Here is a 21,373-nt window from a genome sequence, read left to right on the forward strand (position 1 = left end):
CTTTACCCGTGCCCCGACGACTAGCTTTATAAGCTAATTAGCGGTTTGCAATAAAACTGGTCACATTCGATTAGCATGAAAACAGATCCCAGAGAACGGTCGACTCGGTACCCATGTGTTATTAACCCCTAGGTTTATTTTGCACCGGATTTGTCCTTTAAGTACAGCCCAGTCTGTGTATGCGTACAAAGTCATGCACTTTTTACACACAATAATTTCGACTCTCACTCCTCTGCAACAAAAGGTAGCAACTACTGGATGAACTGAACACAGCAGGGATAAAAAAAGACCATGGCAGAAGGCAAAAGGGCCAGAAAAGAGGGTGAAAGGAGGGAAGTGGCCCATATCTGTGTGTGTGTGTGTGTGTGTGTGTGTGTGTGTGTGTGTGTGTGTGTGTGTGTGTGTGTGTGTGTGTGTGTGTGTGTGTGTGTGTGTGTGTGTGTGTCACTGTTTTTTATTTTTATGGAGCAATTTATATACATCTGTATATTTAGAATATTTATATTGCTATAATTACAACCCAGCACCTAACTTATCAAGTTTCAGTTTTAACTTTATTTTGTCCCAGTGGGCAATTGGCTTTGCAGCAGCTATTAAAAGCAACTTGCATAAAAGTGAAAGACCAAGACCCATAACAACTGACAGTCACCAATAGAAGGTGCTGATACAGGCCAGCAGCATAAGACAAATTACCATCATCATCATTATCACAGTCTCCACGGCCATCTACACCAGTCAATGACAAGCAATCATCACTTTCCTCCTGCTTCCACCATCATGTAGAGGCCTAAGGCGGGAGGGATGAAGGAGTCGTTACAACTGATTATGTTGGCAGAACAGAAACTGACTCTTGTAGAGTTGTGGCTTGTATGGCCTGCCTCACTGTTTGATTTATGAGTTATTTATTTTTTCGTATAGCTAGGGGACAGGTGTTAATAACAATGATCATTTAAGTTTACCCTGACCTATTTGGTGTATTACCAAGGGAGCTAGAGTTGTTTCAAGAAAGGTTTTCAGGGTAAGTTCTGGGCTTTGCCCTTAAACACTCATGCATCGTCATTTTATATGTACTGTACTTATGCAGAGTAATATGCGCGTCAGTGTTATTGCAGTAGATGACTACAAATCCACAGCCCCTCTGCTGCTCTGCAGCTGCTTACTCTGTACAGCTAATGTCTGAGGACGGATTTTTATTCAATGAGCCTCGCTCGCGATAGCTCCAAACCACCAGCCTCGGTTTTTGAACAGTCTCATATCATCACTGAGCTTTTTTGTCCTGAAATTTGATTTTCTTTAAGTCCTGTCACCACGGCCTCTAAAGAGGGGAGATACTGCCGAATGTGCTGCACTGATATGGTTGTGCTGGGAGTGTGAGGGCTGCTGGAGCAGACTGTTAGAGGACAGCTGCAGGCTGTGAGTGGAGGGGAGCTGGGAGCAGTCACACACTGAGCTAAAGGTCATGCTCAGTGTGATTGGGCAGTAGGTGCAGTGATAGGACACAAACGGGCCATTTTCTAGCAACAGTTTCCCCTTTGCCAAGTGTCTTTCAAGCTTTTTTTCTCATTTGTTTACAAGCAGGTAATGCAATTTTACTGCCACAGAAATCCATACAACATTTTGATATGGTGTTGATATTCAGCTACAGAACAGGTTGCTGATGATGATGTATACCTTTTTATTGAGAATTCAACAGGAGGACTCTGCATGCTTAGAAACAGAAAGCAGTTTGTTTTTTAAATGTATGATTGGCTGATCAGTGTGATTGTTTGTGCTACTTAAGGGTTAATAGTAACTGCTTTTAAATAGTATTTCCTGTGTGGAAGGGTTTACAGGTTTCAGTTTTATTTCAATTTAGAAAGTAAGTAAGTAGAATGAAGAAAGAAAGGAGAATGATAACACATTTTTTCTTCATAACTTTAAAACTTTAAAAACTTAAAAACTCCTGTTGCAATCTTGCTGCCAATAAATGCAGATTCAACCTTTTTGTTTTGCAACAGTACGTTATCATTATCCTTTTTTTAAATGTCTATTGATTCCTGAGGGGATAATTAGTCGTTTGGTTGCACCCCTTTAGAGAGTTACTATGGGCATTTTTTGGAAGTTTACTGCTGAACTAGTTTCTCCCCGCCTCACTGATTATGTCATCTGAGTAGATAATCAGCAAGAAATGCAGCCTCCATTGCACGTCACAGTTGGATTTCTCCAACTGAAAAACAGAGCTGTTTTTTTTTAAGTAAAGCACTTCTTAATTCATGTTTTTCACCCAATCACAGAGTGTTTGAAAATCTTTCTTCTCCCTGCTGACTTTAACGATCTTTAAGTGGCCTGTTTAACTATTGTGTGCCATTGGTACCTCTTCTTCTCAAACAGTGCTCTACTGTACATAGTGTTTGTTTTTTTGTATCTCTTTGTTGAATAAGAATAAACTAGCAGAATAAATTCAGAGTCCATTCAACTTAAATTCATTCAACTTAAACCCAATTATTCTATTAGGAGAAGCAATTTAAATGCACACAGTAGTCTGAGAGTAAACCACACAGATGGACTTCTGCAGCCATATGCGTAACACATACACAAATCTACACAAACAAACACACACATTCACACACACACACACACACACGGTTGGTAGCAACAGTGTGTGTGTGTGTGTGTGTGTGTGTGTGTGTGTGTGTGTGTGTGTATGTGTGTGGGGGGTCTGTTAGATTGGTTCCAGATGCTTGTGCGTGCGTGCGTGCGTGCGTGCGTGCGTGCGTGCGTGCGTGTGTGTGTGTGTGTGTGTGTGCAATCTGATCCAGTGTATAGGATATTGGACTTGGCAGTATGGGATTTAGTTAATTCCTCCAGCTAGTGTTCTAGCTTGATTAATAATCGCTGAAGTCATTGCATGTATCAGTGTAAGTGTGTGTCTCTCTGTGTGTGCGCATTTAAAGCAGTGCTGATTTACTCTTGAAGTGAATTGAATATCATTTTATTTTGAAAGACTTAGTTTGGAAAGCCTTCTTTTTGAATTAATTTTAGACCGCAGGGCGACGCAATCTATGTGTTTATCCTCTTTCTCACTTTCTCTCTCTCTCTCTCTCTCTCCAGTCTGCTCTCTATGTATCTCTCTCTGTTTTGATATCAAGGATAGCACCTTGATATTTGATTTTTATGTGTGTTTAGTTTGCTTTCCCCATACACGTAAAATGAGGTAGCATCATTAGAATTAAGATGTGACCCTACTTGTAGAAAGCGTGTCAATTCAAAGCAAACAATGGTACTTCCACTTGTGAATTAAAAACAAATTGCTTGGAAATGCTGTCTAACTTTATATGTCCTTGACAACAACATATTTGAATAAGCTGGGAGATAATAATTAACTTTCAAAATGGTAACAGCAGCTCATGTGTAGGCCACTCGTCTGCCTTGACAAATAATTTCAAGTAAACTACACCAGTTTAAAGATGCCACCGCATATTGGTAGCAGATGGAAGCTAAAATAAATTGGAGGGACTCAATCTTGCTGCAGACCCTAAACCAGTGGATGCTTATCTATTATGGCCTGCTCTTTTATTAAGATCTAAAAGACCATGCAGTGTAAACAGTTTATAAAACATCTGTAAATGTATGGCTTCAGGAGAATCTCAGAGTGGACTCAAAGCCACAGCTGAAGGGTTCAGCTACTGTGTGGTTAAACCATCTGTTTTGATGTTGAATAAAAATCTGATTCTCAAGAATTAAGTTATAATTTATTAGTACTTTTTATGAGCAGAGTCACGAAAAACTCCCTAGGAAACAGCTCATAACTTCTGTTTGAATTTAAAGGATATCAATCATTTTAACCCATTTAATGAAAAGTTGGCGTAGCAGTGCAAACCCATAAAAAACTCTAAAAACAAAGATAAAATTAGTATTTGAGTTGTTCAAAAACCGAAAAAAGTCAGTAATACATAATGTAATGTAAAATGTAGCCTATTTTTTAAAGTGCATATTTCCCAAAAACAACAACAACAACAACAACAACAACAACAACAGTAGCCTCCTTTATGCATTCTTGCATTAAATCTACTGCCACAAGGGGAAAAGGCTATTTGTTAGAGCAGTTTGTGCATTAGAGGCTGACCACGCTGATTATGAAAGTTATTAAACCAATAAATGTTGTTTTATGTGCAGCCTGCCACTAAGTAGATTGTACTCTAATTTTTGCGGCCTTTTCATGAGAATTATGTGACTGATTAAATCTGCCAATAATCATCAATTTATCAGCGTTACATTTTTATGTACACCCATTGTTTATGCTGATCTTTCCGTCAGGAGATTAAACTATCTGATGTCTTTATCTACATATTTGAGTGCACAGCAATAAGAACATTCCACATGAGTGTGTTTTTATTAATAAGATTCCAAATGCACACCTGGACACCCCTCAGAATAAGGTCTGGGGATAATAGAGTCTATAATAGTCTACATTGGTTACTCCAGTATACTTCCTACTTAAGAAACTTAAGTTTGTATCTAAACATCAACAAAAAGTTTATTTATTGGCTTGATTAGAAGGAAGTTGATAAAGACTTTAATTTCCTGACTAATTGGTGTGTGTGTGTGTGTGTGTGTGTGTGTGTGTGTGTGTGTGTGTGTGTGTGTGTGTGTGTCAGAGGGTGTTGTTGGTGGTGCTAATTGAACCGTATCGTAGGCCACAGATAAATCGATGTCATTAGGACCCTGAGCTCTAATTACCTGCAGCCCTCTTCTTTTGGCTGAGGTGATTGGGAGAGGCCAGGTATTAGCAATCAATCAGAAAAAACATACTGACACATACACACACATTCTGTAGATCCACACCAATAAACCCAGCACACAGACACAGTTTTGAAGCCACCAAGAGATGTACTCCCACATAAAACCCACGTTAAAGTATGCAGATATAGAGCTGTGTGTGCATGCATGTGAACTTGCACATTTCCACACATGTCAAGCCAACCAGCTGATGATTGAGAAGGAAGTTAAAGATCATGAGCCAGATTCTGCGTGTGTGCACGTGTGCATTTTGGAAGGTGTTGGGGGCTATTTCTTTACTTTCCAGTGTAATTGACACTTGAACCTCTCTTTCATACAGACACACACACACACACACACACACACACACACACACTGTGCTATCCTTTTACCATGGTTTTGGAGTAGCCAAGATACCCCCAACACACACACACACGTCATGGATTGCGGCCTCTCATCCAAATCTTGCATGCCTTCATTAGCCAGTGGAAGCGAGTATTTTCAGGTGTGTGTGTGTGTGTGTGTGTGTTTTTGTGTGTGTGTGTGTGTGTGTGTTTGCGTGTGCATGTGCATGTGCGCGCGTTGCGATGAGGGGCAGCTGTGGGGCCATATGTGAGTGATTTGGGCGCTCGGAGGGAAACTGAATTCTGATGACAGATGCACTGTTTGGCTTGCAACACTAGACACACACACACACACACACACACACACACACACACACACACATATATACTCACACACAGAGACACAGGAAGTGTACATCAATCAATCACCTGGCTTTGTCTCTCTACATGTGGTGACCGTATGGTGTGTGCAACACACACACACACACACACACACAACCCAAAAGACTTGGTCATATAAGTGTTCTGATGTCAGATGGACAAAAAACACATGTACCATAAAGACTCTAATATTAGCTCAGGTGTTTATTACATACATTATTGGAAACAGGATGTTTTATTATACACATATTGAGACTGAGAGACAAAGCTCCTCCAGCATAAATAAACACATCTACGGTGTTCCTTTGTATTATATCTTTGAACAATCTAAAAGTTTGATTTTGTAGCCGGATCCAGACAGTATGACGGATCTCATCGTAAATGTCTGTTTATGAGCTAAAATTGCAGCAAGGAAACAAAGAGAGCTATTAAACCACTTTTCATTGGCAGAAGAATTTGATTTCTAATCCTTTAACGCTGTCAAGTACAAATGTTTAATCAGATCCTGATCCGTTTAAATGTATTTAAATCTATTTTGATGTTCATATAATACATTTTTTGATAAATCTCCTTTAAGCAGTCCTAACTTCTTTGTATGTGTGCACAAGGCAGCAAATGAACTTCGGATTCTTGCCTTAAATATGCAATATGATGTTTGCTATTACAATTAAAAGTTGAGGGAATTCTCCAACACCACTACATACATTTGGCAGGATCTTTTCACATTTGCAGTACGGATTCATTTTTACCAGAACTACAAATCATATTTCATCAAATGTATATTGCTCCGGACATATATGTGCATGCGTGCGTGTTCCCAGAGAAATGTAAAGTGATTAATTGTTCTGTGATCTTTGCAGTACATTAGCTGTTAAGGGCCCTTCTGCTTTCAGCTGGCAGCACGAAACAGATGCTCGGTCGAAGTGCTTGTAGTGGCTCCATCTGTAGCTCTGAGACCACAGAAAGCCTGATTGAAGTACTGCACTCTTTTGTAAAAAGTTGAAACGTTTTTAACTTCTAGGACTGGGTGCTATGAGCCCCCAAAAATATGCTAAGCACTCAGCACGAGTGAAAATACAAGAGAGAGAGAGAGAGAGAGAGAGAGAGAGAGGGTGTTTTTAGTAAAACATACACATAGGCACATACAGTATGCAGACATTTACCAGCACAACCATAGTGAGATCATCAACAAACGGAGACAGAAATGCACATATCACACAGGTCAGTGAAGAAAAAAAGAATCACATGCTGGTGTTTTCTTGACCATACTGATATTTAAATCAGTAAAAGAAATTGAAAACTAAAGTAAACTGAAACCAAGAGGAGAGGAGACAATGAAGGTTGGATGAACAACAATGCTGAAATAAAAATTAAAACAGAGAAAGAGAAAGCAGTGGTTCGATAGACAGGGCAGATAGAGAGAGAAACAGACGTCGTGGAGGAGAAAGATGAGGTATGCTGTCTTCTCAGGGTTATAAAGGTGGTGAATGGGGCCAGAGACTTAATGGGATGGAGAAACGTTGTGATTGGCTCATTACTGTGATGGAGCACGTTGCCACGACAATTGGCCTTTTCACCCCCTTGCCCATCCCCACCTTCCTTGAACACTACTTTTCTATGCACTGCTGCTCCATAAACTGAACTTGTGTGTGTGTGTGTGTGTGTGTGTGTGTGTGTGTGTGTGTGTGTGTGTGTGTGTGTGTGTGTGTGTGTGTGTGTGTGTGTGTGTGTGTACAATAAAACAGTAAAAGTCAAACACTTGCCTGTAAAGTACCTCCTGCAGTTCGGATAAACACTTAAACACTTATGCTAGAAGGTGAAAGCGTAACTCATTTCTTTCCACATCTGTTGACTAAATTACCGCAGTATCTCTCTTTCAAGAGCCCAAGACATCTCTCAGACACACATACCCATACACATATTTAAAACACACACAATGTATTCAGCTCAACTAGATCATTTTCTTTTCATTGAAGTATATTTTTTTTGTTTCAATTAACTTTGTTTTATACAGAAGAAATCAGTGTAGAGGAGAATCGTGTTCTTGATAGGATTTCCCATGAGAGCACATCATTTCTCTCTCACCAAGTTAATCTGTTTTCTCTCTCCCCTAACCTTACTTGGCTGGTGTGAATATTAAAAAGGTATCAAAACTTAAGTCAACATTTTCATTTGTTCCCACCATTCTTTTCTCTCCATGGCTTTGCCTCTTTCTTATCTACCCAAAGTTTCTTTATCAGTCATTATTTTTACTACATGCTCTAATGTAGTTTGTCTTTCTCCATCCATAGCGCCGCAGAGGCAGTGGGGTCTTCTGTGCAAATTGTCTGACCACCAAGACATCGTTGTGGAGGAAGAACGCAAATGGAGGCTACGTCTGCAACGCATGTGGTTTATACCAAAAACTGCATTCGGTAAGTCGGACACAATCATGTATGTGTGCATGCAAACAGATGATGTGGCTGCACCAACCTTGCATTACACTAGACACATTTGATTATACAAAACACATCTGTGAGATTAATAGAAATAGCTGCCCCAGATCTGGTACTGTACAAGTTTCTGTATATTTCTGATTTTTTCACATTTTCTTTCAAACTAATTAGAAGAGAGACAAGAAGGGAGCTATACATTTAAAAAACACCTTATATAGAGCGACAGAAAGGAATCCCTACAGGTAAGCTGAAACTCAGTATATCATACATAAGTAATGTGCAGTGCTGAACTCCATCCACACATAGGAGGCCTATATATACTCCTAAGGTTGTACTGGATCAGGAACCCATTACTTTAGACTATATTATAGACTCTATGCTGTGTTTTAATACATCCACAGTGTGGTTTTGACCATTAATTATCATTCCTCCTGTCTGGGCGATTAGCACACGATGCAACTTAAACGGTGCATACTGTGGTTAAATTCCTTCATGCATTCTGTAAATCCCGCTGTGAAAATGTAATATTGTGGAAAAAGTATATTTGATTTGGTGCGAGCTGGGAGTTGCAGACCATTTAAACAGTCACAGTGAGCCAGCTCCATGGAGTGAGAAATATGATGGAATGAATCAACTTTACCATCTAAGCCCGGGGAAATTCTATGGAAATCCTAAATTTAATTAGACTGCATGAATTACAGATGAGATAAAGACCCAGCCTGGAACTTAGTTGACTTCAGAATATTAAGCTTTCTCACCTCATATGTTTGTATGAGGTTTAAGCTTATTTCACACTTCAATATACCTATTTAACACAAGGGTTTACAAATATTACCAGTGTGTAACAAGCCTACATACAGTATATGCCAGATTCATGTTCACACATTGGTTTTTTAAACTCAGCTTGTAAAATTTCAAAGTTAACTTAAATGTTTCAGTGTAATAAATCACGGTGTTAGTAAATGCATCAGCGGGTTGACCGTGTTACAACCCAGAGCACTATGCTGCAATTATCCAATGGAGTTTTAAAGACCTTTCAGAGGATGGCAAGCTATTGCAGTTTACTCCTTCCTGCCCCTGCAGATGTCCTTGGGTCAACCCGTTCATCTCATCTGCTGCTCCAATCACGTTCCAGCTCCCTCTACTCTTGACAATCTTCACGACAGCCATATTTTATATCCTATAATAAAAGTTTTATATGCTCTACACACATTATTAGAGAGGATAGCAGCTAGTAAAACACTTCAGAGAGGGGAGCGTTATGAATAAAGAGGGAGAAAAAGGTAGCCGTAAAGGGAGGGAGAGGAGAGAAATGGAGAAGACAAAGAAAGGAGGAGAAAATTAAGGTAAAGAGTGAGGACAGAGATAATGAAAGGGGATGGTGAGTGTAAAGAGTTAGAGATGGAGGGAGACAGAGGGATTGGGAGAAAATGCAGAGGGGATATCCAAGGAGAGAAGGGAAGAGATGGAAAGATGGATAAATAAGGAAGAATGATGTGTACCAGCTGTTACTCCAACCCCACAGCTATAAAGGTGTACAACATTACAGCTGTCTTTTGTGTGTGTGTGTGTGTGTGTGTGTGTGTGTGTGTGTGTGTGTGTGTGTGTGTGTGTGTGTGTGTGTGTGTGTGTGTGTGTGTGTGTGTGTGTGTGTGTGTGTGTGTGTGTGTGTGTGTGTGTTGGACTGTTACTGTCATGGGGGAACTATTTCTTTGCTTCTTGCCTTTTTTTCTTCAGCCATCCTCCTTTTTTTCACTCCAGTCCCTCCTTCCTTCATTTTCCTCTTTCTTCCATGTTCCCTCCCTCTTCCTCCTCCTCTTCACCATATATCACTCTTTCCCCCTTCTCATTCATCTCAGCTCCTTTGTTCCTGCCTCCCCTCTACTCCACTCCTCTCTTTACCTTTTCTTCTCCTCACTCCTGTTTAGCTGGAAATACAAAGCCCGAGGACCATAAAGAATAAGAAAAATGTCACTGATTTGGCTAACATCATTTTGTCACTGTCAGTGATGAACTTTTGTTTATGGTAATGATCCAGGTATGTGTACAAAAATTCGGACCAGCAGGATGACGCTCCGATTAACAACAGAGACTATTATTAGTTTGGCTGGTGAGGGGAAGCACCTGTCCAAAATGTATGTGTATAAATAGATCATTGAAACAATGTGTGTGTGTGTTTTTTGTAGAGCTGGTTTGGGCATATTAGAGTTAAGACTGTTGATTGTCAACAAATGACTCATCTCTCCTTAAATAGTTTCAGTAGCAGCTCTACAATGACCGATGATGACTTCACACACACTGACACACACGCATAAACATGCTCTAATACACATACATTGGGAGAGACACATTCTCAGCTGCAGACAGAGGGCTATCCACATAGGTGCACACATAACCATGAATATACACACACACAGGTATAAATCATATCGTCACCCACCTTCTTTTTGCTTTTCCATCCTCTTAAACATCTTACATTCATCCATGTTCCTCATCATAATTTCTCACTCTCTATCTCTTTTTGCTTGGTGCTTCTAAACTCATCTTTTTGGTTTTCAACTGCCACAATGTATTTTAAAAGCCCTACATCATTTACACACATACATCAGGGGATTTCTAGAGACATACAGCAGTTACATACAGGCACATCGATGTACTCAATAACAAGGCTCTTTGCTGTTTCCGAAATATTTAGAGTACAACATGTAATATATTCAACCTGCATGGCAATAAACTCAACTTTTACACAAGTTTTTGTTGAAGTGTAAAAAGATCTTCTCTTTGTGCCCGGTTTAATTTGACTTAGTTTTTAATAAATGCTGTTTGGAGTTCACTTCTTATAATGTGTTTTTAGAGAGGAGACCTCACTATAGTCGGTTCTTCAAGTGAAATGATAGCAAGTCATTACTTTTGAGTTGAAGTGTAGACACTCTAAAAGACACTTTAAACGGTTCAGTTTATTTTACTTCTAGGAAAGAAAATCATTCGCTAATTTGTCTGGAAATATTTTAGACTGTTTTAATTTATTTTGGCATGTGTTTAGGAATGAAACATCAACTAGTCATCATCTCTCATATATCTGTTGAGTTCTGAATTCCAGAGTGAAATTAAAAAAGTGAGAAGTGCTTCGTAGATTGTGTTAGCGAGCAGTTTGTATTCTTTGGAATTCTGCTTGACTGTTGTCTTTTTAACCCAAACACTGAGTAGATAGTATATACTGTACATTCCAATATATTATAGGAAGCTAGCTTATAATTTTAGTGAGAGAGATTACTCGATGATAGTTAAAACATTAATGAAGGCATATGTTCACGTGTTTGTGAGGGATCTGTCAATAAAGTAAAAGTTGGGTCTCCAGGGCAATCTCCATTTACATCAGATGTAAGCGCTCCCCTTTGTGGTAAGGGCAAAAACCACAGTCATAAGGCGAGCTGGATATGTTACTGTCTGTTGCTTAGGAAAAGTTCATATGAATTGAGACTTTTAAAACTTTGATCTACCATTGGAAGCTTCACTGAGAAACCTTTTTAGTAGTCCTACTTTGCATTCATTGTCACTCCAGTTCAGTCAGATCTCCAGTCAAATTATGTTCAAATAGGCAGCTTCGTTTGGTTTGATTGGTCGTAAGCTAAACTGTTATAATTTCGTTTTTGTAGGGCAATTCATTTAATATCATCACAGTCAAATAATGCTGGGCTATGTGTGTTTGACATTTTTAGTCATGACAGATAAGCACCCTTAAATAATTGAAAATGTTCAAACAGGAAAATGAATTAAAACTACGTATTACTAAATGTTATTTATGCCTCTTCTTTTTTCTTCTCTGTTTCTTTCATCTTGCAGACACCCAGACCTCTAAACATCATAAAGCAGAACAACGGTGAACAAATCATCCGCCGCCGAACCCGAAAACGGCTCAACCCTGATTCGCTGTCATCTGAGACCCCCGCCCCAAAACAACAACGCATCACCAGCGAGGAGCGCATGAATGGCGAGGAGTTGGACAGAAGCTGTGCATCGATCAAAAACCAGCAGCCTTCCCCTCGCTCACGCTCACCCCGATCCACTCAAGCCTTTCTAGCCAATCAAACATTGGAGATCCACCGACGCATGCCTCCTCTGCTCCTCCCTTCACATCCCCCCTCCTCATTGGTAGCTGAGGGCAATGGGGGCATTGCTGAGGGAGGGATAATATCAAAAGTAGAGGGAGGTAAAGGAGGAGGGGGATCAGAAAGAGGCAGTCCAATTGAAAAGTACATGCGTCCATCCAAACCGTCTAGTTATTCGCCTCCTGGTTCACCCATTGAAAAGTATCAGTACCCCCTTTTCTCCTTACCCCTTCCATTAACCCTCTCACCTGATTTGACCCCTGAGTCTGATTGGCTCAGATTCTGGACCAAGTATAAGATGGCAGCTGCCTCTGGGGTTCCTGGTAGCATCAGTAATCTAAGCAGCCCTGGTAGCCTTGGAAATAACGCTCATTATCTCGGTGCAATGGTGGCTCCAGTGCAGCATCATCAGCAAAGCTACACCGTGCCTTACTGCGCCTCTCCCTACTCTCCTCTGCCCCCTCCTCCAGCCCCTCCTCACTATCCTCCTCCTCCTCTTCATTCCCAAACCTCATCACCATCATTAGAAAACGATGCTCCTTTGGATCTCGCAATAAGACAAAGAGATACAAGTGCTGCACATGCACACATGTCAACAAATGGTGCAGAGAGGAGAAGGCAAGAGTCGCCACTTGCTGAGAGGTTGAGGGAAAACTGGAAAGGGGAGAAAGAGGAGGAAGAGGAGAGGATAGATGAAGGAGGGAACCATAGGGAGGAGATAGGAAAGGAGGACAAGGATCATTCGACAAAAGGTCGGTCAAGTGTTGCATTGAATCCCGCGATGGTGGATGTGGCCACACAGGATGACCTGACCAATCGCTGCATCCACTGTGGAATCTACTTCCTAGACGAGGTCATGTATGCCCTGCACATGAGTTGCCACGGCGACCAGGGACCATACCAATGCAGTTTTTGCCTCCATGTGTGTGTGGATCGCTATGATTTCACCACACACATACAGAGGGGCTTACACAGGTACACAGACAAAACGTCACAAAAGAAAGGTCACGGGCAAGACGGTGTGATTCAGAACGCCACGGTGATGTCGGAGCGCGAGTGCGAAAATTTGACGCCGGAGGAAAAAGATGAAGGTGATCAGAGCGAGATCACTGAGGATAGCACTGACGTCATAGAAGTTAGTCATGACAGCCAAGCAAAAGAAACTACAGGCAACGATGCCACTGACAATGAAACAGAAGTTGAAAAGGAGGTAAGAGGAGAAGCTCATGACGTAACAAACCAGGAAATGGGAGATGAAACGGTGTCAGATAGTAATGATGACATCACAGAAGCCACAGAGGCCACGACTGTTTCTGAATCTAAAAACTTAGATGAGAACACAGAGAGTAATTAATCTGACGCCTTTGACTCACACAAACATTTAAGTGCGCGTGTTATTGAATGAATAAGCTGTCTGCCTCCACGTTCCTGGAGGCTAGCTCATGTCAAAATGGCCTATCCTGGGCACTAAATGGAACACATCCTTATGCTGGAAGCACTCGGCTGTCAAATGGTCAAAAATCATCGTAGGATCTCGCTGAACTGCTGCAGGGACAGTTTGGAGAAATAGCCTGAATCCTGTGTTGAGTGACGGTCACTTGACAGCTCTGTGGCAAGTATTTAACAACGGAGTCCGGGCATGCAGCTGAAATCACCTTTTAATAAACAGCCACTTCATGTGCTTTCCAAATAAGAGGATTGGAAGCTTGACTGAAAGTTGGACTGGCTTCATTTTTGAGGATGAGTTTGAGGAGCTCAGCACTTGCACAGCCACCATACAGCAGAGCAAAAAAAAAAAGAAGAAAAATGCTACAGGCAAAACACTTTAACTGAACTGAGCTGATCTGTTATGCACCATGCTAAACTGAACCACCGAGCTGGGCCAAACTAGTCTGAAGCATCATTCAGACTGTTTTATCTTGGTACAACCAGATCTGACCTGGTTAGAACTGCTTTGTTCTGGTCCAGAGCATGTTTTTATGCACTGTTTTACTGTTGTGCAAATGGATCCAAAACCAAAACTTTTTTTTGACTTGTTGAACCTGGTCAGAGTTCAACCAGTTTGTTTCTGCGCTGCAGTTGCTGGTGTTACCTTGGTAGAAAAGGATCAGTTGGTTTCTTTCATTAGTGCCCTGTTGTTTCTGAAACTGGCACACACAAAAAAAAAAAAACTGGCCTAATCACCGCTGCTGCAAAGTGGCCCAAAATTGGTGATTGGTTAGGTTTGATTTGACCGTGACTTATTGAACTGATTTAATCCAGTTTCAACTGGTAAAACCGGAGTAATTCCGGAACGAAGTGTTCTCTTCATCCATTAGGATGAAACCAAGTGACATTATTTTCTACTTTCCTCCGTGCCATGATACTAGCTACGTGCCTGGCTGCCTGCCTAATAGAACAACCATCTATTAACCTGCTTAACATTTATATTAATGATAATAATAATAATAATAAGTATGATGTTATAGTACAAAACATGCAATTTGCTAAACTTTCCTATATAATGTTATTTTGTAAAAGCAAATAATGCTTTTTTTGCAGGAAATGGTACTATAAAAATTAGTCTATTTGAGTTCTTTACTTTTTGAGCTATTTGTTGTTTGTGTTCTCATGGAGACTTGTTACATTGATAACAGCCGTCTAATAGAAATGGTACTGCAAGAGAGGGGGGGTTGTGTGTATGTGTGCATTTGTGTAATTGTGTTTGTGTGTGTGCGGATCAAAGGATGCATCCGTCCCCAAAGGATGATGTAAACATAATGAAGGCTTGCGCTCGGTAATTCAGTCCTCAGGGGTCACACGTGTTGCACACCAACCCACCTGTTTCATAGCATGTGACACATCATTTTTACATGTTTAACGGTCTGATGGTTTTAGCATGTTACATTATGTTCTCTTATACATATATGTTCTTATCATGTTCTTTATGTATTACTAGGTCAAAATGGTCTTAGTATGTACCTTTATTTTCTGTATGTCTTTCACATGTTAGGTTACATGGTTTTATAGAGAGACTTAGTAAGTTAGGAAAATCAACCCTAAATGTTATCATAAGGATCAATTATTTGGGTTAACTGTACAAACTTTTGCTCTATATTGAGACTACAGAGCTTCTCGCCGACAGTGTTTTATTCAGTATTTCTGAGAGTTCGTTAGGTTACCTCTATGTAGCATGTTAGCGTCTTATAAAATCTGCAACATACTTTGCCTTTTCTATGGATGGGAACTGTTAGACCTAAATAATACTAAAAATTTTACTTTTTATAATTCACTGAAGTAAAATGATCATGTCAACTCCAACTAACTCATCCCGCTTCTCTGCCATTCATTGCCCACTTTTGGGCTCTAAATCAGTCTCTTAAGTTAAGAAAAAGACCCGCCTGATACCATAACTGAGTCTTTCTTTAAACCACATTTTCATTGACAGTCATGTCCTTGAAAGTCCCCCTACTCTTCAGAATGGAGCAACACAATGGCCATCTTGTATATTTTTATGACGAGAAAATCACTTCTCCTGCCTTGCTGCCTTAGTTGCTAGAAAACAAAAATCACCAAGGGGAAGAAAGTAATAATAGGCCAAAAGGAAATAAAAGACAGGAAGGAAGAAACAATGAGAACAAGATATTTTTCTATGCTTATCCAAAAGACATGAATGGAAAATATTCCGCCTAGTGCCTGGTAACTTGTACAGTTTTTCTAATAAGTATCTGTCAGTGTCAAATTGTTATGTAAGTTATGAGTCATGTCAGGCAAATAATTCCCATGTATCAATATGTCAGTCATCCATTATAAATGCTTGATTTCAGTCTAGCTGTCTGATTGGTCAGACACCTGTTCACACTTGGCATTTTCAGCCCATGAGAAACACCCACAAGTGGTTTTAAAAAATGAAATTGGTTGCTATGCTAACTGTCAATCACTAGTTTGAACTATCTTTCATTATTGCATGTACGTAAACAACTCTGTAGAAATGTTGAGACATATGCCTCGGTAACTTTTGAATGAAAGATGAAATACCAAGAAGATGTTTTGTACTGGTTTATTTGGAGATGGCATGCAGTAATGTCACCAGAGTGCCCATATCATGGTAAAGGTAAAGGTCATTCTTAGATGTTATTATTCGAGGGAGGAGTTTATTATTAATATGTTATAATACATTTCCTAGGGAATTAAGTCAAGACCGTTTTGTGTGCAACAGGTCAAATTTCACTTTTTTCTTTTTTAAACCAGCAGTGACCTGAGACTCCTTTCTTGCAGAAATGTTTAAGACACCAAGGCCTTAACACCCAGAAAACCTTTTTAACCAACACCGTACACAGTACACTGCACACAGTACTGAATGTCACATTGAAACGCTAAGAAACCTTTCAAACTGTTGATGCAACATCTGTCTTATCACGGTCACTGTTGAGAGAAGACGTCTCACTGCTGCAGTATCAATGCAAAGAAATCAGTCCCACACACATTCCCATGTGCCACCCTTGTGTCCGACACACGTCCCACTCTGGTGTCATGTGTAGGGATTTTTTTGTTTGTTTGCTTATGACCTTTTACCATGTATGGCTCCACTATTCATAACACACTGATGAATCCAACTCAAAAAGCAAAGATATGTGATTTGAATTGTGCTTATTCTAGGAAATCTCTTGTGCTAATGTGTAATGTTTTTCTTAGAATATTACATTGTTTATTTTTTAGTTATGGGCATCTCTTAAGGGGCTGCTAGCATAATGGAAACTGTTTACATTTGCAAATGTAGCAACAAAAAAGGCAAATGAGTCCAGCAGTGCTTTCTTAAAAGCAGGAACAAAAAGAAGGATTGAGTGATACTTGCCGAGATGGATAGATGGGTGCCTTTGAAGAATATGTGGGCAGAAGGTGGATGAATAGAGAGAGAATGGTATCAAATGATGCGTGTAGTGGCTGATAAAAAGAGGTCTATGTATCCATTCATCTCCTATCTTCTGTTGTCTATTTACCTCCCTTCAACATCACTTGTATCTTTCTCTGTAGTCCAATTTGACTTCATCTCTTTCTCTTGATCTCTCCACCTGATACTACTACCCTCTGCCACTCATATCTTTTGTATTCCTCCACTATCCATGAATCCCTTCTTTTGTTTAAAGGTATTTTCAGCTGATAGACAGGTTTAGGGGGTTTAAATGGGAGTTAGATGATTGTGTTGCGCCCAAAAAACTGATGTTGACTCAGTTGCCCCAGAACTGACAACCTCATGATCACTTTGTTGAGGTTGAATTTTTTTTCCTACTTGAATGGGCCTTCAGGTTTGTCAAAAGAAATTGTCACCAGCAGTAAAATTTCAAATACTTGCTCAAAGCAGTGTGAATTTTCTCAGATTTAGGTTTCTTTTGCCAACAGTATTCCCATTTGATAAAAATTCAACATGAATTTTTTATTTATTTTTTTAAACATTGAAAGTCGTTTGGTAAAAATGTCCATGGGATTTCTAGAAAACGGCAGGACAAAGATGTAAAAAAAGGAAAAGGATGTTTGTTTTTTTGTGTTAAATCTGAGTGTACATCTCATCTTGACCACTAGGATTTCTCAGTGGGCTGGAGACAAATTCTGATGCCAAAATGTTTCAATCGTTTAGCTTTTGAAAGAAAAATCCTTTCCCTGTGTTAGTGAGTTGGAAGTAAAAAGAACACAGCTTTGATAATAAAAAAACTTTGTTCATGCACTCTTTTCATATTTTAAGTGCTCTGCAGAACCGTTTCCTATCCAAATATCTTCTATTGTGTATTTGCCAGCTTAACATTAATGTCTCCTATGAGTCATGTAAGGATACTGTATATCTAAAACATAAATAGATAATGTCGATAGGAAATTTGGGGGAACATTTCAGCTGTCCTTTATAGTTTAAAATAGGCAAGATAATTTGGTAAGAAAGGAGGTTCTGCAGGACACACATGACATGTTTTACTTCAATAGTGAGTGTCTGTTTAAGGTTTAATGGCATTTCACATCAGCGTTTACATTGTTGTTCATTTTTGTCTTTCTCAGAATGTGTTATAGAGAATTATGCTTTGCTTGCACTCCATTTATTATGTTCTTATTGCCAAGGAAGGGACAACAACACACACACACACATGCACACAATGACCCACACCGTCAATGGTACGGATCAAATGTACATTTTGGTATGTACAGTATTAATCATGGGAGACAAGGGAGCTAAAGGCCAGTTTATTATTGGTCAGACACATACACACACACACACACACAAACACACACACACACACACAACTGTGTACATTTAACCAATATATTTTAGTAGATGGCTTTTATAGAATTTTTTTTAGGTTATTTTCTTTCTCATGTTTTATTTTATTCTGCTACATTTCTGTATGTTACTGTTTTTAGGTTTTATTTCATGCAAGAATATTTCAACATATTTTGAAAGCCAAGAAAAAGTTTGTTACACAGCTAAACTTGAAGAATAATGTTGATGATGATGACGATGATAATAATTAATAAAAGTAATAACAAATATACTGAAGATGGACAATATGTGTTTTATTTATTAGTGATTTACTGTGAAAAAGAGACGAGAAGAATACCTTTGTTCTATACATCCTCAGGCAAAAACAACGCACAAGCTGTGGCTACAGTATGAGTCCCATCATTGTGTTCTGACCTGAGACAAACCACACGGATTTTGGGAGCACAAAGGCACACCTGTGCAGGCTGTGGGCTGAACAGATAGCACATAAAGCTTTCATATCAAGTCAGTTGAATTTTTCAGAGAACATTTGCAATAGAAAAATGTGAAAGCTCTAACATGCCTCCCGCCGCGCTGTCTGAATGTAGCCAGGAGCTCTGCAGCCAAAATGTATTTTTGTTCTCATCTCTTCCTCACCACCGCCTGCCTGCTTTTTTCTATTTTACTAGTTTGCTCCTGATATAAGAATCAGATTATTAATTTGTCACTTATATTATTTAATGCACGTAACATACTTTAGAAATCAAACTGGTTCTGAATGAACTAAGACTATGATCGAGCTTCTGCCAGGTCAAAATGTCAACCTCACACACAAAACTATCGGAAGATTTCCATGATGATTTAGATTTTTTCAACCCCATAACCTTTCCTCCAGTGTACCCTCAGGACAAACCTTTGATATTTAACCACACTAACTGATGGAAATGGACATTTTAGACTCTTAAATTTAGAGCAACATTACTTGTATATATTACTTATAATGAACACAGCATATTTTACTACTGCTTAACATTTAATTTAATGGCAAAAACCTAAGATGGCATTAGCACCTTAGCCTGAGGCTCATTTCTCACCAACACACACCACACAGAAGTCATTTGAGAGCCTTTTCTAATTTTCCACAACCCTTTGGGTCAGGAACTTTGACAAACTTAATCAGTGCAGCGGTGCTATCCGACAACAAAGGCTTCTTATCTTTGGTCTATTTTATGTTCAGCATTATCAATTTATCTTTGTTGTTATAATTCGAACACTGATTCCAGTTGATTAACTCTGCTTTAGAGCCGGCAGTGAAATTATGTGGCAGTGGGTCGTCATTTGTGTGTGAGAGAGTACAAGTGTGTGATGATTTGCCACAGAAAGTCAGCGAGAGACTAGAATACTAAACACCCTGGTGTCTACTGGAGAGGTCAACACACAGACACATGCAGCTGCACATAATTATGAACCTGTTCAAGGCAAAAGACAAAAAATCCATCAAATGAATAAATGGCAAAACAAATAAAAAGAATGTGAAAACAACAAGCAGCAATTCATGGACATGTTCACTGTGCATACTATGTATGCTAGAGAGGGACCAACACATCAGATGGCAGATGTATGCCTGCACACACACAGAATCTTTCAATTTTTCTGCGTCAGGCTTGCCTATCTTCTCTGTATGCACCGTCTGCCCCTGCCTGTCTGTCCCTCAGCCTGCCTGTCTCTCTGTTTAAACATCTCGCAAACATCATTTCTGTTTATTGTAAGTCATGTTTATGTATGAGTTACCTACACTGTTGGCAGAGGGTTTGACTCCTGTGTGCCTGGTGTGAGAGAACAACACAGTAAGGAGGTGTGTGTGTGTGTGTGTGTGTGTGTGTGTGTGTGTGTGTGTGTGTGTGTGTGTGCAGGTGCTTATGTAGTATTGTAGCATTGTTGTTGCTGTTGTCATGTCTTCATGTGGATTGATTGAGACATACTTTATTTAAATTTTATACTCTGACGGACAAATGTCATAGATATATAGATGTAAATATGATCTAGGTTCTGGGCACTTTGAATTATGAATCTAGCTCATGTTGACAGCTGTGAAGTTGGATAGTCGACAAGCATGCAGATAGACATAAGATGAGGAGAGAGAGAGAGAGAGAGAGAGAGAGAGAGAGAGAGAGAGAGGGGGAACTAGCTTCTAGGCAATTTTAATATTGAATGATTCCAACAGTGACTGCTGTGGGATCTATGAGCTGATTTCATAATAATTTTGGGATATAGATAGAGATAGAGTGATAGATAGATAGCTAGATAGATAGACAGATAGACAGACAGACAGACAGACAGATAGATAGATAGGAGAAATCGAGATTCATTAAATCAATCATTTATAACCTAATGGGCTGCTGTAATATGAGCAGGATCTCTGCCTCTAACCAATCCCAGTCCCTGCTGAAAGCATAATTACAGCTCTACATCGCCTCAGTATGACGGCTGTGTATCATCAGCTTCACAGTGCGGCCCACTGCAAAGGGGATTTGATGTGTAATCTTCTTTCCTTTTATTTCCTCTTTACTGCTTCAGTTGCTACAATATATCTGCCCACTTTCTCCTTTCTTCTTTTCCTTCGCTCTTTTCCAAAATTCAGATACACTTGATTAGCACAGCAGGAAAGGTATCACCAATACTCAACTATAACAATACTGTAACATGAGAGAAAAGAAAAGAAAACAGAACAATACACATTACCATAAGCTTAAAGAATAATTCTGGCCCTTTTCTATTTTTTTATCATTGTGATCAAATCCCAGGAAAAAAAACACACACCTATGCACAAAAGTGGTTGCGCGCATGCACATACAGCGTATGCAAATACAATGTATTTTGCTGCAGAAGCAGACTTGTGGGGAGATGCACAAACTCATTCATATAAATATCCCTCTCAAATGCACACACAATCACCCACACATTGCGTCATAAACTGCTTTTCCTTGCCCTGTCCTTCACATTAGGGCTCGGGAGTTCTTTAATAATAATTCCGTTAATAGTATCTCCTCACAATAACACTGATAATGGTATGCGCCTGTGTGTGTGTGTGTGTGTGTGTGTCTGCTCGGAAGATTATTTCTA

The 21,373-nt window shown here is 39.6% G+C and overlaps 1 protein-coding gene across 5 annotated transcripts in view; it reads left to right on the top strand.

Annotated features, from left to right (window-relative positions):
* trps1 (trichorhinophalangeal syndrome I) overlaps positions 1-18,553 on the top strand; it is a 127,316-nt gene extending 108,763 nt beyond the window's left edge. For all 5 annotated transcript variants that reach the window (XM_028597122.1, XM_028597123.1, XM_028597124.1 and 2 more), the window contains exons 10-11: positions 7,775-7,897; positions 11,762-18,553. In XM_028597122.1, coding sequence (XP_028452923.1) covers positions 7,775-7,897; positions 11,762-13,381 — 1,743 coding nt within the window. In that variant the 3' untranslated portion in view covers positions 13,382-18,553. The remainder of the gene's footprint in view (positions 1-7,774; positions 7,898-11,761) is intronic.
* Positions 18,554-21,373: the final 2,820 nt, after the last annotated feature.

Source organism: Perca flavescens, chromosome 14, assembly GCF_004354835.1.
Source record: "Perca flavescens isolate YP-PL-M2 chromosome 14, PFLA_1.0, whole genome shotgun sequence".
Classification (NCBI taxonomy): Eukaryota; Metazoa; Chordata; class Actinopteri; order Perciformes; family Percidae; genus Perca; species Perca flavescens.